The 26,341-nt window shown below is 46.6% G+C and overlaps 2 protein-coding genes and 1 long non-coding RNA gene across 5 annotated transcripts; 1 reads left to right on the top strand and 2 right to left on the bottom strand.

Annotated features, from left to right (window-relative positions):
* Window positions 1–428: 428 nt before the first annotated feature.
* LOC101784979 (BTB/POZ domain-containing protein POB1) lies at window positions 429–5,657 on the bottom strand. Of its 2 annotated transcripts, none has more exons than XM_004965432.3 (6): window positions 5,193–5,657; window positions 3,172–3,312; window positions 2,349–2,467; window positions 2,197–2,260; window positions 1,620–1,899; window positions 429–1,538 (listed from the first exon to the last, which is right to left on the bottom strand). In XM_004965432.3, exons 1-6 carry the CDS (start codon window positions 5,401–5,403, stop codon window positions 728–730), a joined length of 1,626 nt encoding a protein of 541 aa, XP_004965489.1. In that variant the 5' UTR covers window positions 5,404–5,657; the 3' UTR covers window positions 429–727. The 2 variants fall into 2 exon arrangements, with proteins under 2 accessions (XP_004965489.1, XP_004965490.1); XM_004965433.3 differs by having other exon boundaries at window positions 3,202–3,312; window positions 5,193–5,655.
* Window positions 5,658–8,430: 2,773 nt separating this feature from the next.
* Window positions 8,431–13,415, bottom strand: LOC101785647. 2 transcript variants are annotated; one of them, XM_022826039.1, is made up of 4 exons: window positions 12,621–13,415; window positions 12,177–12,275; window positions 10,581–10,706; window positions 8,431–10,290 (listed from the first exon to the last, which is right to left on the bottom strand). In XM_022826039.1, exons 1-4 carry the CDS (start codon window positions 13,134–13,136, stop codon window positions 8,788–8,790), a joined length of 2,244 nt encoding a protein of 747 aa, XP_022681774.1. In that variant the 5' UTR covers window positions 13,137–13,415; the 3' UTR covers window positions 8,431–8,787. The 2 variants fall into 2 exon arrangements, with proteins under 2 accessions (XP_022681774.1, XP_004965492.2); XM_004965435.4 differs by lacking the exon at window positions 12,177–12,275 and having other exon boundaries at window positions 12,621–13,414.
* Window positions 13,416–18,516: 5,101 nt separating this feature from the next.
* On the top strand, window positions 18,517–19,423 carry LOC111256961. Its single transcript, XR_002677259.1, has 2 exons — window positions 18,517–18,918; window positions 19,033–19,423. It is a non-coding gene; the product is annotated as an uncharacterized LOC111256961 (long non-coding RNA).
* Window positions 19,424–26,341: the final 6,918 nt, after the last annotated feature.

Consider the following 26,341-nt stretch of genomic DNA (forward strand, 5'->3'; position numbering starts at 1 on the left):
ACCCAACCACAGTACGACGCTGGCCTATATAAGGCAAGGGAAGCCAGCAACCAAGTGCTTTCATATTCACAATGCCAACCACACAAACCAGTACGGTTGCAAGCCTCATGTTCCATTAGTGGCAATGATAGACCACACCATTCTACGCCCGCACCACCACAACTCCACAAGCGTAAATGGTTATGGAGGAGTGATCGTTCGTTGGCGCATAACATCAAAAGCCAGTCAGACCAAACACAAGACACAACACAGCCTACCTCAATGTCAATGTCCCATGACTGCACATTCCCCACCTCACTCGGAGTCAACTCACATCACCGCACACCAAATCCTTCCGTAACACTCAAATACCTCGAAGAATTTCTGCAGCCATTCAAACACCTGCTCCAATTGGGGAAGACCAGGGGAAAAACATATACTAACACGAATAACAAGTAAATTCAGCAGAAGTTTCATTTCTCGAGTACTTAGCCAATGTAGCCCATTCAACCTACACACTTTTGATCAGCGGAATTACTTTCCTCAGTTCAATGCCAGTGCAGAACATGACATGCTCCTCTTTGGGTGTAAAAACAAAGGGGGTTTCAGTTCTCGTTTCCAAATTGTCTATTTAGTTGTGAGTAAAAAACATCATGTCTGAAAACACAAGATTTTACACACTGCCGCCCATCATGCACAGATTTTGTCACAACAGCACAGACGCAGTTAGTAGCACACCATCGGCAGTCTAAGGTTGCTTTATGGTCAACTCAGCTCTCAGATGTAGTACCCCGTCAATGAAGAAGAGGCTGTCATCAGCCATAAACGAGGGCCATGGAATTGCAAAGAGATTCCGGTAGCCAACCGCCTTCCCACCAGTGAAGGTGTAGTACCCCTTGTACTTGCTGACAAACTCACCTGATGGCCTTGTCCTTGCAGCAAATTCATAATCTACAGTAACACTTGTTGAGCCTTTCTCTTGCATCCCTAGGAAGAGACCGAAGCAATAGAACGCGCTTTGCTGATCCATGTTACAGTGTGCTGAGAGGAAGAAGCCCTGTCCAGCTAGATGGAATGCTTGCGAGTATATCCGCCCAGATGGGAAAAGTCGGCTACACTCCTCACGCTTCAGGTCCAAGTACGCTATGCACTGCGGATATGGTCGATCAAACTCCACGACCTTAAGCGGACGATATTTGTAAGCTCGCTCAGCATATTTCCTACAGGTCATCACATCTGCTGCAAGGGCACGCTGCCGATGTGGTGCATCTGCTTTGTAAAGAAGTGCCTCAGTGACGCATTTAGTTGCCTGCTCATGATCCAGATCACTGCATGCAAGAACCTTCCGCAGCTTCCTACAGGTCATATGGCAGAACCGGACAAGGGGCAGCAAGCGAGTGCCCAAGATCTCACGTCTTTCTTCCAATTTTGGGTATTGAGCACGTGCCCACTTGATCACAAAATCATAGATAGCATCCTCTGATGCCACCTGAAGGTCATTACTCCATAGAATGGCTTCAATTCCAGCAAGAGGAATGGTCATTGCTTCATCTTGGAACCTGAAAATGGGAAGCATTTCTTTAGTGGCCTTGTTATTTCTGTAACTTAATGCCTAGTTCTATACATCAGAGACTACTCACTTGGTCAAATCCTTGTATTTATTGGCAAGGAATTCCTTGGCAGTGTCAGTCAATGGCTGAACTGCAGTAGCCACTGAAATACTGGAAGGGAGATCTAGATAGAGCAGTGCAGACTCTGTAGTCATAGGCAAGCTTCTAAGCAATTGACTGCAATGCCTCATACACGAAACAACCTCGAATTTGTCAGCAATCATCAATATATCCAGCAGGAGAGTTGGCTGATTTGTTGTCAACTTGCCACTATACATAAAGCTTAGAAGCTCCATAAGGGCATTTTCCTCTGCTCAAAGTAGAAATATGATGATGAGTTCAAAAGTTTTAACTCTTAATTAGAAAAAATTGAATAACGATATGCTGTTGTTTTTCTTATGCACCTAAATTTTTTTGATGAGGAAAGATGTGCAATGTATGATAACATGGTAGCAAATGGATATTAGGAAATACAATACTCATTCAGATTGATAATTTAAGTACTAGGGTTTCATCATTTCAGTAACTATATGGCAATGCATAAAGCAGAATTTTAGAACTCCCATTTGTTAGAACATTCAAGTGTACTGCACAGTTCCCACATTACCTGAAGCAGTTATTCTAAGAGTTGCATGCCTCTGATCAGATTCTTTCATTCCATTTGAGAAAAGCTAAAACGAATGAAACAAATGTCATTAGCTAGTTATTACACCAAAATTAAAGTGCATTGTCAGTGGAATCTAGAAAAATAGTGGATACCTTGTAAAAGAAAGGGCTCTTAGCAGCTAGAATTGCAGAGCTGATATAGATAGACTTTACTCTCAAAACTTGAGTACATTCCATACTCCAGGATGAGTCGCTGCTTTCTCCATCCTCACCTAGCAAAGAGAAAATTCAATAAAATGAATGAATCACAAATACGATAAGAGAAGAAAATGGTGAATTGCACTGCGAGAAGTTCTGCTTTTAGGAGTTAAGAAACTTAGAGAATGAGTTACTCAGAATGCAACATCCATATCTTTGAAAAATGCAAGTAGCCAAGTAGATGTACCAATCTTCCATGGGATAAGAAAATGGGGAACAAATGTGCTGATTGTTACTGTAAGATAGAGCACAGAATAAATGTAGTGTCTTGGCTGCTTCAAGTGCTTTAAGGAAGCTAAATCTCCCAAGGAAAAAAATTCATAAAAGTTACTCTTAACTATCTGTTACAATATATTTTACAGAATTATAACTTGTATACACTGTACACTATTCCTTAATCCGGATTAAGGCATTGAGGTTTCATGATCAAGCACATAAACCTGAAACTAACTTAATTCTTGTACAGTTTTGCCACTTAAATAATCACTGTGTTTTATACCAGCAGTTAGCTTGTCCCAACATGTTTGATAACTTCAAAACAGTTGAACAAGTTAGCCAATACATCATGCCAGTAGACAGTAGTAAACTTGAAAAGAACAAAACCATCAACAGTAATAAACGATATTTAGCAGAGCCTGAACATTTCAATGAATTGGAAAATATTATAGAGTTTATCATGTGTATGCAGGTTCTTTTTCCTAAACCCAAAAACTCTTACATTTGATAGCAGAAGTTAAATTGCACTGACCATCTTGCTCAATATCAGGTGGAGATTCTTCTATCATAGCTACAGGCTCCTCATTGCCTTCCTCATAGGCATCACATTCTTCAGCTTCAACTTTGCAGTTTGCTCCCGATTCTGGAGCAATAAAATTGTAGTGCAAAAGTTGTTCAAAATGAAGATCTTACACATAAACAAATGGGATAACTTCAGGATCATGCATAACTATGTAACTATGATGACATAAAATGGGAACAAAGTGCAAATCCCATTAAATAGTGCAAACATAATGAGAGTTATTTACCAAGGCATAATCAGCGTATTCTAAAAAAACAATTTAAGACTAAAGGGTGAATATTAGATATAATTGCTAACAATAGTCAGTTGTCACAAAAAAATGCTGAGAAAGAAACTTAGATAGGCATTTCAGACACAAGTGGCCCTAACAACCACCAGTGAGACTAAACATGGATGTTTATGACTGCCTAATGAAAACAGTCCCTTCAAAAAGATTGAGCCCACACTGAATTACACGATAAAAATATATCAATTGTATATTTCTCATAATGTACTAATGAATGACAATTCTACTCATATAATTTTAAGTGTGACAGATCAAAATGTCTCTTCACGTATTAGTCACCAAAACAGCAAAAGTTTGACTATACACATTCTGAAATAACAAGTTGAGAGGGAATTTTTCTAATATTTAACAGCTTTGCAGTGTTAATGGGTAAGCTCATATTCACAAGAAAAAAATGCCAAATATATACATATTGTCTCCCTCTCCTATCTCAAGAAACTATACTTTTATTTTTCATGTTCTATTTCTCTGCATTTGTAAACAGTTTCTAATTTATATTTTAATTCCCTTGCTCACAGCTCAAACAAGAAAATTACATGCATAATTTGTCATATTGAAATGCAATATAACAAGTAAAAGTCCTAATTAGTACATTTCACAAATATATTCTTTGCTAAGGCTGTCATTTGGTGTAGCTGTTCGGATCCTCTTCCATCATAGAGCAAACATCCAGGTGTAACTTCAAGACATACATAAATTTCTACACAGTAGACTTCACAATCATAAAGCATGTCCAGGACAAATATAATAGATTGCAAAGTACACTTTTTGAGTCAATCAAGCTACTTGAGAGCCATGTGCATTACTAAAGACAAATTAAGGACAGCACCTAACCACTTATTGAAGAGCATTGCATTCTTATGAATTGGTCGTAATGTCAAATGTTACAGCATTTCCTAAAAGGACAAAACATTTCAAACATTTTAACTTCTTAACATCAGAATAGTAGTTTGAGGAGTGCGAATTTATGATCATCCAATGACTTTCATTTAAGCCGCAACAGAGAAAGGAACGACATCCCTAATTGCAAACTGTGTTCAATCAATTGGGCATGCCACTGGTTCAGTTGCAATGCGTGGATGTTGTTCATATATTTATGAGCATGCAAATCATATTACTGACATCAATAAAGGTGAGGCATACAAATAGCTACTAGTTGGCAAATATCAAATTCAGAGCTCAATAAGATCATACCAATACAGTATATAGAACAAAATCACCCAAAGCAGAACCATGTCAGTTAAAAATTAAAATCCTATTCAATTTCCCCATAAACTACACCACTTAAGCAATTTCATCCACACAAGATTGCTCTGATAAAAATGTGATCTGAATTCCACTGCGGCAACTAAAAAGGTTCGGATGACAATGATTGCCCCACATTTCACAGCTTCGATTAAAAAGAAAAGTGCCTTACCAACCCTTAAGGCCGAAGGCTTTACCACCTAAAGCCCGTGCATACGGCCAGGTCAAATCAAATCACGTCAAAAGGTAAGCACCTTCCGATTCCTTTTCCCCCACCCAACGCATGGAACAACTCAATTCAATTCAATTCAAACAACCACAGCCCTCCCCCAATTCCGAATCCGCGCCGAATTCGCGGCTTGTCGACGGCGAAAGTAAAAGAGGGAGGAAGTGGGAAATCCCCGCTCACCTTTGCCGCGTCGGAGCTCCTCCCGTCGCCGCTTGCGGTGGCGCGCCCAGTCGGCGAGCGACGAGCAGCCCTCGCCGGCGGCGCCCTTGGCCCCGGGCGCGTCGTCCCCGGCGACGATCTCGATCCGCAGAACCCGGTCGGAGAAGTTGACCGAGTTGAAGGCGAACTCGAAGCTCGGCCCCCCGCTCCCCCGCGAGAAGTCCGGGTCCATCCCTCTGCCTCCTCCTCGAATCAACTAACCACGCGCCTCCCCTCCCCTCGCCTCACCTCTGACGCACGGCCGTCGCAGAAGCCATCGACGGGGCAGACGGGGGCCAAACCCTAACCCTAGCGGAGCTTTGACAAGGAAATCGCGAAGCGGGTGCGGGAGGAGCGAGCGGGTTGTGTGGAGACTGGAGAGGGGGAAGAGGAGACGAACAAGAACAAGAGAACCGAAACGGAAGGAGAGGACCGGAGCCGCGAGGGGGCAGCGTCGTGATAAGGAGAAATCCGGGGGGCGTAAATGCGAATCTGCGGGAAGAAAAAGGACAGCTGAACAAGGCGGAGTAAATTCGTACCCTCCGGTGGGGCCGTGGGGGCAACCGGATAAATACACTTCACGCCGGGGGCGCCCGGGGGCGCCCGGGCCCACGGACGTGGGTCCCTGCTGTCGGTACGCTGTTGTGGTTTGGACGGGCCCGGGTGTCGGTGGGCGGGTAGGTGGAGACGTAGGATGGGTGTTGGTCGGCGATGGGATTTTCCTGGTCTCTGCGGAGGAAAATTTGCTGCCTGGACTTTTGGAAAAAGAAATTTGTTTGTTCGTTGGCTGCTGACGTAGGCCTGAGGTTTCAGGGTACGCGTTTTTTTTCTCTTTCAAATGTTGGCGGTAGTTGGGTTGAAGCATTCCTAGAGGTGCTCGGGGGACGGGGTAAATTTAACTCCTACCGCATCAGATGTTTAAACACTAATTAGAAGTATTAAATATAGGTTAATTATAAAACTAATTGCATAAGCCCTAGGCTAAATCGTGAGACGAATTTATTAAGTCTAATTAGTTCATGATTTAACAATGTGGTGCTACAGTAACCATTCGCTAATGGTGAATTAGTTAGGCTTAATAGATTCGTCTCTCGATTTAGCCTAGGGGTTCTGCTATTAGTTTAGCTCATGTTTAGTCCTCCTAATTAACATCCGAACGTCCGATGTGACAGGGTTAAAGTTTAGCCTCTAATATCCAAACGAGGCTTTAGCATTCAAAATCTTAAAGTCATACATCTAGAATCCAAGATCATATCTCATGAACCGTGGATGAGATGTTAGATAATCGAGCTATTTAACAAATCAAGTAATGACAATCGACATGTTCTCAAGCCATAGGTTAGAAGTAGTTACACGATTTTTCTCGGATGTGAATCATACATCTTCAATGCAATACTCCCTCCCTTCTAAAATATAAATCCTTTTAATTTTATCATAAATTAAATTTCTCTAAGTTTTATTAAGTTCTTTTTATCAGTTATTTCTGCCACGGGATGTGAATCATATATGAAATGCAAATACTCTCTATGTTCTAAAATATAAACCTTTTCAATTTTTTCATAAATCAAATTTCTTTAAATTTTACCAAGTTTATAAAAAAAAGTGCAGCAAGGTTGTGACTTAGTTTTGTTAAATATGTCTTGAGAGTCATTCGGTATTGCACATATTAATATTTTTATAATCTAGATATTGACTTAGGTAAAATTAAAAAGACATAAAATTTTGAAACTAAGCATGTGTTTAGTTTTGGGACTAAGTGGAATGGGTTGACTCCATCTCACTTTTTTGAGTTGGCTCCAACCCATCTTGTATTTGGTTGAAAGAGTTGAGAGGGATCAATTGGATGTCATTTTAACACCATTCGCAACTGTTGTACGTGGATCCCACATATCATCATCTATAATTTTTTCCTAAGCCATCCCTCTCTCTCCTTGCACCGTCGGGCCTCTCCCGCCCCTCCCCTCTCTCTCCCCGCGCCACCCGTTGGCCCCTCCCTTCCTCCCTCATGCTGGCCGCTAGCTCCTCCCTTCCTCGCGCCGCCTCCCTCCCCTGTGCCAGCTGCTGCTCCTCCCTCCCTCCCCCGCGCTGGCCTCCTCCTCTAGGCCAGCCGCCACCCCTCTACGCGACTGCGCTAGCCTGCTCCTCTACGTCGGCTGCCACCCCACTGCGTCGGCCACCTCCTCACACTCCTCTGCGCCGCCATCTCCCACTCGCCTGCACGCACCCGTGAAAACAGCCAAGCAACGGCATCCATCTGGGTCGAGTGCGTCCACTCGTTTTGGGTGGATGCATTCAACATGCATCTAGGAGGAATATTCCCTCCTGGATCCGACCCAATCCAGATGACTTTTTTTAACCAAATGCGGGTCGATGTGGATCGAACCCGTTCCAACCAAGTTCGATCCCCGTACCAAACACACCGACCTACCTTGCCCCCCTTGGTAAATTGGGTTGTACAGTGTGCCTAATCGTAAAATGGCGATTGGTTGCTATAATATGTAGGCTACCGACGTCTACCATCCTTGTGTAACAACTACTATAAAAAGCTCATATGTTTCTTTTGTGTCACCTACCCCTTCGCCAAGAATGGTAGGGAATTTTGCACTTCGTGAATGTAGTCGTTCCAAAATTCCTGAATACCGAATAATACCAAATTCATGAGGATTCACAAAAGAACGCAAAAAGCATATCCCTTTCTCAAACCGATCATGTGAGCCGAAGTCCATGACCATGAGAGTACAATAATGACTTTGCTGTGACCAAGCAAACCCATACTTGCGCTGTCAATTCCTTGATCATTCGCTCCAACTAGGGTTCTTGCAGATTGCATGGCATTTCTCTTTTTCGCTTTCTTTACGGCCGCAAATATCGGTCAGACGCACTAGTACGGGTACGGCCCATGAACGTTGTGCCAGATCCACCATGATGGCCCAGGCTGTAGATTTCCATCTACCACCAACTGTACTTGAATCATCCCCAACCATAAGCAAAAGCAAAACAAGTGCAGCGTACTGACACTGCCAGAGTAAGAAAACTATCATAGCCGATAAGAGAATCGGGCAGGCATCATTCCATACAGATTGGGAACTGCAGACAGTTTCTGTGAATGATTTCATTTCAGGTTTTTTAGTGCCATGACTTGCTATTTCTATGAAAATTTCTAGGAGAATTTTTTTTAACTAGTGCATAGAAGGAACTGAGGATGTCAGGAGGTGAAAAATTGTAGTCTCTGCAAACCAACTTCTTTTAGAAAAAAATAAATTAGGACAAAGATTGCCCATGGCTAAAGCAAGTAATAACTAAGCTCATTACTATACAAATGTTACAAGATGTGATAGCCAAGTTCATCTCCATTTGATTCTAGTCCGATGGTTAGCAGATGAAATCTACAATGAGAACTCCGTTCAATATGCAACTACATCTAGGATTCACATAACCTGCAACTGGGGGCATCCAGGAGCACTCGAAACACGTCATCGTCAAGTGGATATTCGGCTATTAAGTCGGATATCTTACAATTGCAACTATACATGTTGCAGATTGAAATCATGGAAGCCCAAGAGTGTCAGCTGGGTTCTCATTTCCTCCTTGTGCTGATCAAGGGGAATACCGATGAGCTCATTCGAGCATGCTGCCCCTCCAACCTTGCTTGAAGTAGTTTTGCCTTCAGAGTGTTCTCCTTTGCACCTACCAGCTGATGAGCTGGGGATTCAGATATCTCGCACTCCAAGGATTTGGCTGGGTTATTCAGATGTCGTGCTGGACTGCGCACATCACAAAGATCCCGTGCGGTAGTATATTCATGAAACTGATTTGTCCGGGGCTGGTTTGATCTGTGCCCTAGATATGCATGTTGAGGAGCCTCTGATTTGATTTTCAACAGGTCATCACGTAACTGGCGAGAGACTTGGGTCATAACAGTTTCATTTTGCTCGTCTGTAGAAGCAAGGCCAGCATCATTGCGTGAGCTAATTTCTGGTGTTGAAGCAATAAATTGTTGTCGACCGATGCTAGATCTTGCCTTGTCTTTTCTTGAGCAAGTTGGTGCATTTGACATTGGTGAGCCTTCGACAGATACACCATTGGAATATTCCAATCTTCTCATCGGTGAATGCATGGAGCTTATGACCCTCCTTCGAGTACCTGCAAGGTCATGGCTCTTAATGGCACCTCCATGCATGTTCAGTTCAAAGCAATGCAGATCACTGGCAATAGAACTGCCATCATCATCTTCCGCTAACCGAGGGGCACTAGTGGCTCCGTTAAGGTGCACAGACTCAAGGGACTGCTGGCAAAAACTGGCATCTCGCTTTTCATTACCAATGTCTAAGTTATCATTCTTGCAGTTACCGAACCTTTTAGCATGATGAAGAAAACTCTCAATCTCACTGCTCAGTCGTTCTGTGATTGAGGTTTTCCCCGACAAATCTTCCCTTGTACCAGTCTTTTGCATCTGCATTCGCTCATCAAGCCATGCTTCTGAAATATGAACTACTGACTTATCAAACTTGTGCTCGTACTCCTTTACATGCTTTTGCTTCAACATCCTGACTTCCTCCTCATAGTTTCTAATTCCTTTTGCAAACTCGTCACAAAGATCTTCCAACAGGCAGGTTGTATTTTTCTCTTTCTCCAGAGCCTTTGCAGCCTTGCAAAATGATGATTTCATATCAGACAGCTCTTTGCCTAGCTTTCTATGGAGAGCCTCCGAATGTTTCCTCAGGCGTCTCTCATCTTCAAGCTCCTCTTGCAGTGAACGGATGGCTGCTTTGATCTTCTCTTGGTCCTTGTTCCTCCGAGCCATTTTGTCTTCAGTGACTTGCCTTGCTAGAGAATCAATTTCGTGGTGATACCGCTGCCTCTCTTGCATAAGCTCTTGAATGCATGCCTTGGCATGATGCAACTCTCGTTTCAATCCCTTCATTGCTGACACATCAGCTGCGTGCTGTTCTTCCAAGCTCCAAATTCGATTGAGAACTTTCAATAGCTCTGTTGACGTTTTGAGATCATTACCCGTGTGCCTAAATCTAGCATTGCAATCCAATGACCGAGTTGGGCTGACAAGGTTCACCGTAGTTGCCTGTACAAGGAATGGACACTATTTGAGAATTATGTGTTGATTTAAAAGTGTTTCGGACTGCAGAACTCGAAAACAATAATATGTAATGGCATCACAAGTGATGCCACAAAACCAGTACAGGATGATAAGATGGATCTTTGCACTTGACAAGTACAATATGGTCCATGACTTCCTACATAGGCAAGCCTGAGAGAAGATGGGCATGCTGGCACAACTGGTATTTCTTATTAATGCCCAAAGTAAACCACCAAAGTAAGCCAAGTTTGTAGAGGGAGCAAATGAATACGTACCCCAACTGAACTAGTGTAACTTGCAGGAGAAAGAGGCTGCCTTGAGGGGCATCTTTCTTCATGTAACTTATCATGCTCCATCACTGAAGCTGCAACATGTGCTCCAAAGCCACCTGAACTCCGTGGCTGAAAGGTAAGAAGAAACTTGTGACATCTGGTACGTATGGCTTTGTGACGTAGTAAAAAAGCAAAAAAGAAAACAAAGCTCGCGCGCGCACACAAACAAAGGTACGGCATTCCCAATGGGAAGCAAGATTACGTCAATTAAATCCTACCAAGGAAAATAAATTTCAGAAGGAATGGTGTCAGGAAACAAAATAAAAAAGGACAAATCTTAGGTGTCATCAACTAAAAAGCATTACTGTCTTCAAACAAAATAAGAGACCTGCAATAATGAATTTCCTCCTGAGGAGTGTAAATATTATAATGTGCGTTGTAAGTATAAACCAAATTCAAAGTTTTACTTCTCCTGTGTAACAACAATGCATGACACATAAGAAAAGAATGAACAAAATATGCTTCTAAATGATATGCTGGAATCATGGGATCTTACTAAGTTGCATAGTGCACAGCAGAAACATGTGGACCTCTAGTTCATCGAGAACATGAAAATTGGACAGGGAAACAGGCGTATAATAAACTAAACAAGGATAAAGAGAAGGTTACAAGGTTTTACAATCCATCTTTAGATACTTAAAGTCGTTCGGTTTCTTTTATCTGTTATACGCTATTTCTAATAAAAGCTGGTTTTCTCCCTTCTCTTGGGAAAACAATTAAGTTAAGAAAACATCACGTACAGCTTGGTGAAACAGAAGCTAGATTAAGAGAAAGCACTTGAAAAAGAAATATTGCCATCATGATAATAGCAAAGAACCCAAAGGATACAAAAGGAGGCGATGATTAGGGATGCCCTTGGGGATGGAATATTCTTGAAGAAAATGTCAGAAACAACAAAAAGAAATACAATCAAAATCATCAAGCATATAATTCTAATACCAGATAAAGGTTCAAATGGAAGCCCAGTCTCCCAGCAGTCCAGCACACAGATGCTAGTCATGTACCAAGTCTATCAAACACATCAGCCAGATCATCTTTGATCAATATTAGATGTCCTTGGAGGCTCTATGTTTTAATATTCTTTATGTTTTACTTAATCTTTTGGACATACTACATAATTGGCCAGTTAAGTTCTAAAGATAACAGGGCTATGCCTATATGGCACCATCTACCTAATAACACTAACACACTTCAAACCGAGTAAAGACAAAGTTTATTCCTAAATTATTTGTCGTATGAAATAATTTTATAGCTCTCAACAGAAATTCATGATGAAGTTCACTGATCAAGCAACAAAAGCCGAAATAACTATAGTACCATACAGTAGCCACCTACAGATCCACCATATGTCCAGTACCTTATAAAGTCAAAGAAGTACCAGCAAACACTAAATTGAAAGGGTCGTACAGACAATACTATCACAAAACTAGGATGCAGCTTTTATGGCTGCATTACTCCTGCCCTTGACAAGTAAACAAAAGTAGGTGGAGAAGAAATATGTAAAATCTATAAAAGAGTATGCTAAATCTCAGAGGATACCGTCCAACTACTATAATGAAATCGCAGAGTGCTTGGTGCTAGATTCTGTGGTTTGAACTGTTCCTGATGAAGAATTGAAGAGGGTGTTTTGAACTGTTCCTGATGACAAATAGTAAAATCACAAGAAGACCGAAGAGATGATTCAGCCATCTATCTGTTATGGTTTCAGCAAGGCATCTAAATATTGGTAATTTCTCAAAATAGATAACTTTAGCTACTAACCCACCAAAGGATATTAGTTAAAGGTAATGCATGATGCAAAACCCACCAAAGGATATTAGTTAAAGGCAATGTATGATGCAAGATCGAACGACGTAATCCAAGACCCAACAAGAAAGATGAAAAGAAAAGCAGAACATGATGCACACATACAGGCATCACGCTGACCACTAACGTCATCAAGTTGACTGTGGAAAAAAGCGACGCAGATGGCGAAGTTCTTACCCGATCCGCATCCGCACTCGCCTCGTCGGCGGCGGGCGCCCTCCGTCCGCGGTGCCGGATCCGGCGGCCCGCGCCGGCGACGCGGATGACGTCCTGGATCTCCCACAGGGTGGCGCCCAGCTGCCTAGCCGACGCGGCCGGCGCGCCCCGCCTCCCCGCCCCCGCGTCCGCCTCGGCCGACGCCGCCTCCTCCTCCGGTCGCGGCGGCGACGGCTCCAGCTTCCAGGACGGCGACGGCGTGGCGTGGCCCGCCTTCCGCCGCGCCCGCGCGCGCGCCTGGGCCGCCGCGAGCCCCCGCCGCAGCGGCTCCTCCTCTTTCTCCTCCTGCTCCACGCGGCGGCGAGCCGTCCCGGGGCTGCCGTCCGGTTCTTGCGCCTCGCGGCTGGGGCTCCTGGAGACCGCCTTGCCGCAGGCCTCGAATCTTGCCTCCCCGCCACCGCCGTCGCCGCGGCATTTCAGGAGCGCTGCTGCTACAGCAGCCGCGGCAGCGGCAGCCTGCGGTGGCTCCACCTCCATGGATGGCTGCCGCTGCTTTGCCTTTGCTTTTGCGATCTTGGGCGGTGCTCCCCCTTTCCCTGCGGGCTGCGGTCCTGCTCTGCGTTTCTTCCCCTTTTCTCTTCTCTGACTCTATGGAGCAGCCATCATGCTCCGCTCTCACAGCTTCCTTGGCTTCTGCTGTCTCGCTATGTACAGTGAGAATCTGTGTGCGCTCAGGCTCTGTGCAGGTGCAGAGATGCGTGTGGATGGGAGAACAGAGGAGAGATGTTGTGAGCAGGGTGGCGACTGGCAAGCTGGGCCGAGGAGGGGGACTACCGGACTAGTCAGAGGAAGAATAGAGAATCGTGCTACGTGATGAGCATGTGCTACGTATACGCTATACCGCGCTCCTAATTTTCTAATGCGGTGTATGCGGATGTTCAGTCCGAAGTAAAATTCATATCGCATCAAATATTCGGAAGCTAATTAAAAAAATTAAATATGAGCTAATTATAAAACTAATTACACAGATGGAGTCTAATTCATAAAATGAATCTATTAAACCTAATTAATCCATCATTGGCACATGTTTACTGTAACATTACATTGTCAAATCATGAACTAATTAGGCTTAATAGATTCGTCTCGCAAATTAGTCTTCATCTGTACAATTGGTTTTGCAATAAGTCTATGTTTAATACTTCTAATTAGTATCTAAATATTCGATGTGATAGAAATTTTAGGAGCTGACTAAAGAAACAAACACCCCCTAAGTATACTGCAAAAGAAATCACACATTGTGGTATAGTCTAGGTTAGAGGCTTAAATGGAGATATGCAGGACATTCTTGTTAGCCAAAGCTAATCATGATACATACCCGCTCCATGTTTGTTCATAGCTTATTATGCGCACTGACCAAGTAATCACGCATGTAAAAAAACAATATGAATGACTGTGATACGTAGAGCGAAAAATTTCAATTACTATATTTTTATATCCTCAATGGATGAGACATCGTGGACCGAATTCTCTGGGGTCATACTTCATAGAAAAACATAGCAAAACAAGGGAGGTACTTGATGATAGTGTTGGTAAACAGAGGCAGTGGTGACACTGTAATCAGTGTAGTGGGTCGATCGCCTACATGCTACTCAATCTGTTTTGCTTCGTGTTTGGGCCTTTAGGGCTTTGTGTACACTAGGTACAAAACAAAGGAGGTACTAGTATCAAGACAAATCTCTATTTCCGTGTTTGGATAGTAGTATTGGAGCTCGAAATGAGAATTGGAATTGGATCCAGTGAATACCGTTGTCTAGATGTATGCGGAATTGAGAATTGGTACTGGGAAGCCAATATCGTGGAATCCACACAGAACTAAAATAACGCTTCATCAGAATCGAGCTGGTCCTCTCCGTATAGGGACGAATTGATCAATCTTCCCCTCCTTCGCCCAGACCCCACCACAGATAGCGCCGCCGCCCGAACTCCGACCTCGACCTCCATCGCCGGAACTCCGCCGCCAGCAGCCGGCCCCTAGAGATCCCCTCTGACCTTCTTTCTCACCATCGCAGCCTCCTCTTCCTCCCACTCGTCACCCCTCATCCTCCTCCTTCCATCTGGCGCAGCCTCCTCCTCCTCCTCCTCCTCGTGGGTCGCGCCCGGCACCCCTCCAACTTCCTCGCGTTCGTCGCGGGCTCACATCCTCCTCCTCCTCACGGTCGGCGCCCCTCCTCCTCTTCCTCACGGCCGGCGCTCCTCCTCTTCCTCCCGTCTGGCGCAACCTTCTCCTCCTTGCGGGTCGCGGCCGGCGCCCCTCGTCACGGACTCACGACCTCCTCCTCCTCCTCGTGGCTGGCGACCCTCCTCCTCTTCCTCCCGTTCGGCGCCCCTCCTCTTCGTCGCGGCCGGCACCCTTCCTCTTTTTCCTCGCGGGCAACAAGATTTCGTCGCGAGAAGAGCCGCATCGTGACACGCGGGAAGAGGTGGGACCACAGGGCGGCACCAGTGTCCGACATCCCCAGTGAAGGATGGGCGGCACGACGAGCTTGGCCGGTGAAGACGGACTTGTGCAGCATGGCAGGTGACCAAATTTCAATTCCACTCTTTACACATCCAAACATGTATTAAATTGGACTACTTTTCAAACGTACGACACTTTCTCTCTATTTTTCTTTTTAGCATGAGTGGTCTTCGCCCAAATAAAATGTTTAAGCAAGAAAATAAAGATGACTTATAAATTGTTCTCCGTCTCTAAATATTTGGCAACTTTGACCAAAACACGATTATCAACGCAATCCACCTTTTCAAGGATGAAATGATCAAAATCTCATCATAAAACTATCTTTTAGTATTTCTACAATATATAGTATCTTTTAATATGGATAAACTGGGAAAGTATATTTTTAGAAAACACAAAGTACCGGGTATTTTGAAACAAATAAAGTGGTTAAAAGCAGTAAAGTATTTGAAAACAGAGATTGTTACAGTAGCAACTTAGGCCTTGTTTAGTTCTCAAATTGGGAGTGGCAAAGTTTGCATTTTGCCATAAATGCGCAACTGTAATATTTCGTTTGTATTTGTGAATTATTATCCAAACATTGACTAATTAGGCTCAAAAGATTGGTCTCGCAAAGTACAACAAAACTGTGCAATTAGTTTTTGCTTTCGTCTACATTTAGTACTCCATGCATGTACCGCAAGTTTGATGTGATGGAAAATCTTATTTTTTATAGTGTCAAAGTTGGAAAAAAAGGGACTGAACAAGGCCTTAACAGCTGAACCGTTTCCTACCTCTGATTTTTTTATCCTCCTCCCAATGCCCTGTCTTCCCTACCGGTGACGGTGAGCCAAACTAATCACGTGAGGTCCTTTCTAGCCCTCATGCACAATGGTTCAGCCACCGCCAAGTTCGTGTCACATCGAATATTCGAAGACTAATTAGAAGAACTAAATATGAGTTAATTATAAATCTAATTACACAGATGGAGGCTAAACAGCGAGACGAATCTATTAAGCCTAATTAATCCATCATTAGTAATGATTACTGTAGCAGTACATTATCAAATCATGGATAATTAGGCTTAATAGATTTATCTCGCTGTTTAGCCTCTATCTATACAATGAGTTTTGTAAATAATCTATATTTAATACTACTGATTAGTGTCTACAAATATGACAGGGACTCTCTCGGAACCAAACGATCCTGAAAACGGCCGGGCAAATCAGCGCCTCCACTGTTTCGGACCATCCAACTAGGACGGCATTAACTTTGGACGTGACATGACATCCATTACTCCATTCTATTCTAGGGACAAGAACGAGCGAACCACGCCAAAAGGAAAACGCTGCTCTCTTGGCCACAATCCAAAACCCTCCGGACCTTAACCATGTCCATCATCTGAAAACCGACCTCGCAACACCTCATCCATGGCGTCGAAATCGGATGGGAGAGGGAGTGAAGTAGAGGAAAAATCGAGCGTAGCAAGGGCGACGAACACAATGCTATAGCACGCAAGACATCGCGGTAGGTGGCGGACGGTACGGTGAGGGCAGGCATATGTAGTAGTCTGGTCACGTCACGTGTGCAGCCGCCGCCGCAGCGACCGAGCACAGCCGGTGCCCGTTGGGGGGCGCGCGTGTGGCTTTGCCGAAAGGCGCACGGCAACGCCTCATGCGCGCGCAGCGGCAGGAGAGCGCCTCTGAAGCCGTGCACGGCGTCATAATAATGGAGCACGGGGCGGCACCGTGCAGGCACAGTAGAGAGTATAGACACACACGACCTATCGGCGGGCTAGGCGGCTAGCTATCCCTTCCTCCTTTTCCCGTTGCTAGCTAGGACCTATCTAGTTCCCAAAATCCTAACTTTCGTACTATAAAAAAGAAGATTTCCTATCACATTAAACTTACGGTATATGCATGGAATACTGAATGTAGACGAAATTAAAAACTAATTGCACAGTTTTGTTGTACTTTGCGAGACAAATCTTTTGAACCTAATTAGTCAATATTTGGACAATAATTCACAAATACAAACGAAACGCTACAGCGTGCTACAGTAATTTTGGTTGTTCAAAATTGGGCAACTAAACAAGGCCTAGGGCGTCCCCAAAATTCCAACTTTGACACTATGCAAAAAAAAGATTCTCCATCACATCAAACTTGCGGTACATGCATGGAGTATTAAATGTAGACGAAATCAAAAACTAATTGCACAGTTTTGTTGTACTTTGCGAGACAAATCTTTTGAGCTTAATTAGTCAATGTTTGAACAATAATTCACAAATACAAACGAAATACTATAGTTGCACATTTATAGTAAAATGCAAACTTTACCACCTACAATTTGAAAACTAAACAAGAACCTGCTCTCTTTTCTCGCTAGCAACAGGAGGAAATCCGCCCGTTGGAGCTTGGAGACGACACGCACCCTAGTACCTACTACAGTACTACTTCATACTTCATGCCGGCCGACCTCAGGCTCTCGCGCGGCGCAGCGCAGGGACCCCAGGGCGATGCCAGCAATGGAAATTTCTCTTCGTTTCTTTCCCTGCAGCCGAGCAACTGAGCAAGCTGGGTCCTGTCCCAAGAGAGATAGCTTGCTGGGTTCCAAACTTCCAAAGTGACGATTAGGGGTGTTTGAATCCGGAGCTAAATTTTAGTCCCTGTCGCATCGAATATTTGACACTAATTAGGAGTATTAAATATAGGCTAATTACAAAATCAATTTCACAACCCCTAGGCTAAATCGCGAGACGAATCTATTAAGCCTAATTAGTCCATGATTTGAAAATATGGTGCTACAGTAAATATTCACTAATGATGGATTAATTAGGCTTAATAGATTCATCTCGTGATTTAGCTTAGGAGTTCTGCAATTAGTTTTGTAATTAGCTCATGTTTAGTTCTTCTGATTAGCATCCGAATATCCGATGTGATACGGACTAAACTCCACCCTCGGTATTCCAAACAGAGGAATTCGATGTGTGCCGGGGGCAGAGCGAGCCGAGCAGATGGGACGGCGCGGAGGTAGATCAACAATCGTACAGCGCACCGGGGCTGGAATCCAAGGAAAAACGCCCCACAAGGCAGCATCATATCAGATCAGGATGGCGTAACAAATCGGGCAGTGTAGTAAGCTGGTTTGTTTATCACTCAGCAAAGTTCACCTTCTGAATGTTAATTAATCCACGGCTGCTAGACGTCGTAGCCACAAAAGTGCACTTGCAGGTGCGGTTGATCCGGCAAGTCTGGACGACGCTAATAACAAGCCCTTTGCGATCTCTTGGAGTTTCCCATAAGGAGTATTTAAAAAAACTGCAGAGCTAGTTTAGACCGTGATGACATGTATGTTCCGTATTTACCAGGCATAATTCATTTATTCCTTAATCCTCGTTCGTTTTCATTTACTTGATAAACTGACACTAAATATACGCGAATTTGAGCAAACAAGAAAGGAGACCCTGGTCTCGTTCTTCTCTCTCCCGTTCCCTTCCCCTGCTACAGTCCCCAAAAGGCGAACCGGAGGTGAGCGCTGTTCCGGCACCAATCGCTCCGGTTCCCCTCTTCTCCGGTGGCCGCGTCGGCGCCGGAGAGGGAGGGGAACCGGGGGAGTTTGGTTGTCCGGCTGTATATCACCTTCCCTGGTTTACATCTAGTTAGGGTTGCTTGCTTGTTCCCATGTGGATCTCGCTTGGGGATTTTGCTGCGTCCGCTTTCTTTTCCGGCGATTCGTCTGTCGTTGACGATTGCTTGGATGAAGAAAGCGTGAGATGCCTCTTTCTCGGCTTCGTTCCCGGCGGTGGCTGTGCGTTCAACTCCGCCGGTGAGTTCAGCCGGAGATCTTTTGTTTTTCTGTTTGTTTGCGAAACGGTGGGAAGCTTAGCATCCCCTCTGGGTTGCTTGTCTTCGTTGTTGGCGGTGGCGCCGGCGACGGCAGACTCCTTTTCCAGTCGCTGGTTCTTCCGCTGGCGATGGCGGATCTGTGCTTCTCTTCTGCTTTCAGGCGTGCGGGCGGCCGATGTTCTTTCAACGGAATCGAGGCGTGCTGGTGGAATCCAGGCGCTGGATCATGCGGCACATCCAAGCTTTGGAGCCTTGCGTCTTGGCGGAAGATGAAGATGTTCTGGTCCTGGTGGGCGTCGCCGGCGACTGGGACGGAGGAAGACGACGACGCGAAGCAGGTTATGGTGTTTGGAGTTGCGTTGTGTAATTCCAATTTGTCCAGGGGCTTGGCTGTAAAAGGTCGGGGATGTAATGTGCTGATATTGCTGTTTAATATAGTTCCCTCCTTTTCGCAAAAAAAAAACGCGAATTTGAAATTACTTTTTTTAAGTAATGGTAAAACGAATTGTTCCAAAATATAGGATGTTATTGATGATAAACTAAATTTGATTCAGAATGTAACTATAATTTTATGCTGCATAATCACACGATCATTAAAAATTACCGATGGTCAAAGCTTCATTAGTAAAAATAGTCACCGCTGGCAAAAGGTGAATAAAAAAGGAGGAAAATACGGTTGGTTTTGTATTTTCCTCCATTTTTGTTGGTTCGGCAAAGGGCTGTCTACAAAGGGCTAAGATGAAGGAAAGGAGAAATTTTATCCGCGGTTTGGATCTCACTGGATTTTGAGAATCCAGTTTCCATAAGCTGGATGGAATCGAAAAAAATTATTTTTTAATTCTAAAATTCAGAAGCTAGATTCTTTGAGAATCCCACAAGTTAAAGTTGGGTAGCTTTCGCTAGATTATGGGAGAGAAAAAGAGAGAAGGAAATTTGTATTTTAAAATCTACTTCTCCAAACAGCTACATCAAGTTCTACCCAAAATTCAATTTTTAAAAACTAACCAAATATCCAACTTCTAAAATCTAATCAAACGGGCCTTAATCACGCACATGCATATCAAAAGGATAAGAATTGAATGACGGGTACCGTGTAGGCTGCCGTGTCGGGTCGTGCAGACCCCGCACGGCGCGCACTGCGCTGCGCCAGGACGTTGACGCAAGCAAGCGCGCAATTGCTGCGACTGCTGCCGCCGCCGCGTCTGCAACGCCGGCGGGGAATTTATTAATCACCTGTGCTGTCTGGCGTCCTGCTGCTTCGAGCCTTCGACGACGGCGAAGACACCTCGGCGGGGCCGGGGACCGGAGGCAGCGGCGAGGGCAGGGGAAGCCTCGAAATGCTGCTGCCCGCGTGGTCACGTCGGGGGCGCCTCAGCTCACATGCGCGTGGACGCTTGCGTGACGTCGGGTTGACTTTTTTTCCAGTCAACGCACCGAACTGCGCTACATCACGCGCCGTGTGAATCACCTCACCTCATCGGGCTCCTGCCTCCAAGCCAGTGAGACCGATTGGAGCAGCCGGTCAGACTGGTTAAAATAGGGGCGTCGCGAAAAAACCTACGTTCACCACCTCAAGAGGGATTTCGTTAGGAATGGTGCACCTAGGGTTGCTCTAAAATCAACATGCCACTTAGAACCTCCTCAGCCGCCGTCGAGACGAAAGAGGAAATCAAAGGGTTGGAAAAGATTAGGGTTTGGAGATGTCAGTGCGAAATCTGGCTGACAAGTAAATATTCATAGTTTAACCATGCGTTAGATCGGATATGACCTAGCACACAATGACACAGGATGTATACTGGTTCGGGCAACGCGCCCTACGTCCAGTCGGGGTCAGTCGGTCGACTTTATTCCTGAACCCAGGTACTCAAAGTTTGCAGTGAGGGTACAAACGAGAGGAGGATGAGAGGGGTGCCTGAGTCTTGACCTTGTTCTCATCTTAGTGGAAGAGAGTGGCAGGAGCTCGGACATGCGCTAAGTGTGTGAGAGTGTGAAAGCATAAGAGTAAGAACGTAAGAGTGCGTGTGAACGTATCTCCCCGTAGGACTGGAGGGTCCATCCCCTTTTATAGTACAAGGGAACGACCTTACAAGTCGGAGAGGATAAGAGAGTGAGTGTACGGACACTGCTTAGTCTTGTAGAGACCCACGTCGTCGGGTACGGTATAGCCTCTATCCTCGGTCCCTATTCTCCTCATCAGACCACTCCGTCGTAGCGAGTAGATTTACGGCGACACTGTGCAAGGCATGTCGCGGTACTGTTCTGCGTACGGCCGGCTGACTCGGGTGCTTCCTCGTTATCCGTCCCACCTGCTCCCTAGGCCCACACCAATGGGCGTCCCCGGTCGGTTGTCCCAGTCAGCCCCGACCGAATCGGTCGGGGGAGCGGTACGGGCGGTACAGTGCATCCCCAGTCGGGAGGATTTGGTCGGGAGGACTCGGTCGGGAGAACTCAGTCAGGGTCGGACGTGGCCCCACCCCCGACTGGCTCCTTCCGGTCGGGGTGCCGACTAGGCTTCTTGGTCGGAGGAATCGATCGATGGCCGGATTAGGGCCTCGGCCTGGTTACGCGTAGCCGGGCAGGCCCAGGTGTACATTGTTGCTGTGCCCTTTGTTGGGTCAAGTGTTGTGGGAAGACAGTCTCGTTGGGGACCCCAGGTCTATGGACCCGTCAGGAGATAAAAGTAAGGTAAATGTTTTGTTCGATTGGGTGTTAGCCTCAATCGGCCACGGCCCTTTATATTTATAGGGTGTTTTATACCGACCGTCTACCAAGGGGTACCCGAGGTAGCAGCATGTGTAGCGGGGGATTGCCGGACCTGGAACTTGAAGGTAAAAGCGAGGACATGAGACACGGATTTAGACAGGTTTGGACCGCTAGAGTAGCGTAATACCCTACGTCCTGTATAGGGATGTTTGTATATTGCGCCCTGCGCTTGGGTGTTGAGGTGTGATCTGCCGAGCTAGGTACCCCTGCCCTCCTTTATATACTCCAGGGGGCAGAGTACTAGTCGGATTACAAGGAGGGCTCCTAGTAGGATTACACGGGATGAGTCCTAGTAGGATTACAGGGGAATCCTAGTAGGAGTCCGACTTCTTCCTTCCTTGCGGGTACTAGGGATGTATCCCCGACAAGCCCCCGAGCGATTCATAGTCGAATGCAGTAGTCTTCGAGTACTTTTAAGATATTCGCTGAGTAGTCTTGGTGTTCCTCGAGTACTTTATCTGGCGGAATCTTCAAAGCTTGTCAAAGTTGCCATGAGGCTATAGTGTGCTCAAAGCCTTGATCATCTTGATATTGTAGTCTTCATGTACGGAGGGTGGCGAAAGTCGCACTCCATATGGAGTAGCCCCCGAGCCTTAGGTTGAATCGCAGAAATAGGCTGAGGGTCAAAATCTTGAATCTTCTTCTTCCGGCTTGAAAAATTATTGGGTGTAGCTTATCAGCCCTCGAGCCTTGAATTGATTGAATAATCAACTCAAGGATCTTCAATCTTCACTCCAGTCATCATCCGAGTAGTCTTGTGGCATCCAACCCCCGAGCTTATGCGCCAGGTGAACCGTAGGAGCCATGTCGAGTAGCTTTGCAGCGTTCAGCCCCTGAGCTTGGGAGCTAGCTGAGCCACTGGAGATATTCTGAGTAGCCGTTGGTGCTTAGCCCCTGAGTTCGGGAACTAGTCTGTGCCTCTGGAGGCACGCTTGGTGTCGCGACGAGCGTCGTCGCCAAAGCTTGACCTAAAAGAAAAGATGCGTACATTATGTAGCATATTTGTAGGATATTGAAACTGCTGAAATTTCTTCAGTGATCAATGCAAACATTGTGTGTCATGCTCTTGTTCCAGTCATACTCTTCCCGAGTAGTTAGCCTGTTACGTTTTAGGCTCTCAGTCCCCGTTTAGCCGTAGCCGCTGCGTGTATGAGAGCTGTGTCTCATGTACGCGTATGGGCATTATTGTTGTTTGCACGTGTATGTGTGCTAGCATTTGGTGTCATAGGTGCACCCGAGGCTTTCACGAGTTAAGGCGTGTTCTACTCGAGAAGAGTAGTGACTTTAAGAGAAGACAAAAAGGAATAGTCGCTGTTGCGATAAAAAGAGAGCGCGGTAGCGCGAAAGAGTTTGCTGCCCTCTGGCGAATAGAGCGCGTATTGTGCGTGAGAGTTTCTGGCGAGTAGAGCGCGTGTTGTGCGCAAGCGGAAAGTAAGCCGGAAAATAATTAGAAAAGTGACTTAGCTTGATTCGTGGATGATTGTTGACGAAGCCGTGACGGTTGTTGATGAAGCCGTAATGGTTGTTGACGAAGTCGACTAGTTGGAGGCGATTCTGACTAGTTGTCGATGATGCGAAGTTTGCCCCAACTAATTTTTTAGTCGAGACGAGGAGTTGGAGTAGTCCGCCCTCGACTAGCCTTGTAGTCGAGACAAGTAGTAGAAGTAGTCGTCAGCGAGCGTCACGATGTGGTTGGAGTAGTTGTCGGCGAGCCGCCCGTAGTAGTCGGCAAGCGCCGCGACGTACTCGGAGAAGTCATCGGCGAGCGTCATGACGAAGTAGTCGTCAGTGTGTTGCCGAGCGAAGTAGTTGAGGAGAGTAGTCGAAGTCGTTGCCAAGCCACCTGTAGTCGTCTGTGAGCTCGTAATGTAGTTGAAGTTGTCGATGAGCTGCCCGTAGTCGACGAAGTCGTCGGCAAGCCGACCGTGGTTGTCGGCGTGCCCGCGACATAGTCGAAGAAATCATCGGCGAGCCGCCCATAGTCGTCGGCGAGCTCGCGATGTAGTCGGACTTTCGAGTTGTAGTCAAACTCAGAGTCGCTGTCAGATTTCGAGTCGAAGTTGAAGCTGGAGTCACCGTCAGACTCCGCGTTGCGGTCGAACCCGGAGTCGTCGTCGGACTCGGAGTTGTAGCTAGACCCGGAGTCGCCATCGTACTCCGAGTTGTAGTCGGACCCGGAGTCGCCGTCGGACTTCGAGTTGTAGTTAGACCCAGAGTCGCCATCGGACTCCGAGTTCAAGTCATGGTCGGACTCGTAGTCGCCGTCGGAGTTCGAGTTCGAATCGCGGTCGAACCCGAAGTTGCCGTCGGAGTACGAGTTTGCAATCGAACCTTGATCCGAGGTTTAATTTGTCGATTTTCTCGATGAGATTTTCTGCTTCTTATGGAAGAGAGTTCCCATCGAGGCGCTTCTTCTCCTGGTTGTCGATGATGCAGCATTGGAAGGACCCAGTGCCGTCGGTGATGCAAAGTCAGGAGTCAAAGACGAAGGTTGCGCCTGCTTTGAAAGAGAACACCGGCTTGAAGATGAGGTCCTTCAAGCTCGCCCGATGATCTCGACGATCTGCCCCACGGTGGGCGCCAATGTCGGTGTTTTATATCGGCCGTCTACCAAGGGGTACCTGAGGTAGCAGAATGTGTAGCGGGGGATCGCTGGACCTAGAACTTGAAGGTAAAAGTGAGGACACGAGACACGGATTTAGACAGGTTTGGGCTGCTAGAGTAGCGTAATACCCTACATCCTGTTTAGGGGTGTTTGTATATTGCACCCTACGCTTGGGTGTTGAGGTGTGACCTGCCGAGCTAGGTACCCCTGCCCTCCTTTATATACTCCAGGGGCAGAGTACTAGTCGGATTACAAGGAGGACTCCTAGTAGGATTACACGGGATGAGTCCTAGTAGGATTACAGGGGAATCCTAGTAGGAGTCCGGCTTCTTCCTTCCTTGCGGGCACTGGGGATGTATCCCCGATAGGGAGTGTAACGACCTTGGTCAAATCATCCGAGTTAATCCTAATCCGAGTCCCTAATCCTGCTGACTCAGCTTCCTTGAGCTTAAGTGCTCAACCCCAGTTTCTGGTCCCGACCCCTGGAAACCCAGCCAGAAACATCGGTTCCTTCTAAATCTCAAACGGCGGTGTTCCTTTTAATCTTGGAGCTGTGGGACAACCGAGACTGACCGGTGGACCCGCAAATCTTTTCCCCTGATCTCCCGAGGTAGACGCACTCGAGCAGCATGCGTCGCTTCAGAGCTTCTCCGACGCCCACCGCTTCGCCCAGTCGCTGGCCGCGACAGGATGGATTCCCGCGCCCTCCTCCCCAATCGCAGCGGAAGCCCCTCTGCAACCCTTTCTGCAGCGCCTCGTCTCGCTCGCGCCCTCGCCGGCCGCACCTTGGTGCTCCGTCGCCGCTGTGGCAGAGCTTTGCCGCCTGCTGCGTCAAACCGCCTCGCGGCTCGCGCCCATCATCTCGCCGGATCCCCGGCTGCAAGGCCCGATGCCTTCCGGCTTTTCCGCCGCCTTCCCACAGTCGCGCCGCCCACGAACTCGCTATGCGACGATTCCTCCATCGCCAACCCCGTCTCCGGCCGTGACAGCTCCTTTTCCGCCTTGCCAGAACTGTGCCCTGGCAGACCGCTGTTCCGCGCTCGCCCGCGCAGCCGCAGCTCGCCTGTCTTTTCACCTGTGAAACCTCGCTTGTAGCGCCGTCCTCCCTGTCACACCAATCAGATCCGCCGCTCGATGACGCCCGCCTCCGCCAAATCTCAGCTCCGGCAAAACCGCGCCTGCGCAACCTTGTCTCCAGTGCCCAATGGCCGAAGACGCTATCTCCGAAGTCCTATTCCGCCGCCCATCGCCGCTCAATCGCTGCCATGGCAGCGCACTCCATCCTTTTCTTCCGGTCTTCGTGCTGCCCGAAATCTCTCTCTTCCACACTGCTATAAAAGGGAGTGCTAGAGTTCCACCGGAGTTCCTTTGCCTTTGCTGTGTCACCGCCCCTACTCTGAGCACACTTGAGCAATCCCACTGAAACTCTCGAGAGTTCCCCTCTCTGCTCAAGTCTGCTTCTCCCCCAATCCACCCAGCCGCCTGCTCCTCCGTGCTGTGCTAGAGCTTCCTTGTTGCTCACAAGAAGCTCCGCCGCCGCCGGAGCACCGTCAACCTCGCCGCCGCCCAAGCCTTAGTGCTTAAGACCTTCCTCCCAGTTCTGCTCCTTCCCGACCCCAAAGCTTCACCCATAAACCGAAGGTAAACTGCCGATACCTTACCGGTTCGCTCGACCCTATCTGTTCGCCCGACCCCTTTCCGTCTCGCCCGACCCTGTCTGTCCGCCGACCCTTATCCGCCTCGCCCAAGGACTCGGCTGTATCCTTTTCCTTGACCCGAGGGTATCTGTGTAAAATTTCAGGGACTTCTCTGTGATAAGTCTGAGGTCCCCAAACACAGTTATCCCTTAAAGTTTAAGGGTCAGATCATAAGTTTGTTCCAATCCGACCCTTGGTCTTGTTCTCTATCCACTGAAGCTTGAACCCCCACACTTTTTCCGTAGCTTTGCTACAAGTTTCTGGGCTAAGACTTGCAAGTGTTGCTGTTGAAATAACCGTCTAAACACTAACTCCTGCATTGCATTCGTGTAGAGTTT

This window comes from Setaria italica, chromosome IV (genome assembly GCF_000263155.2).
Source record: "Setaria italica strain Yugu1 chromosome IV, Setaria_italica_v2.0, whole genome shotgun sequence".
NCBI lineage: Eukaryota > Viridiplantae > Streptophyta > Magnoliopsida > Poales > Poaceae > Setaria > Setaria italica.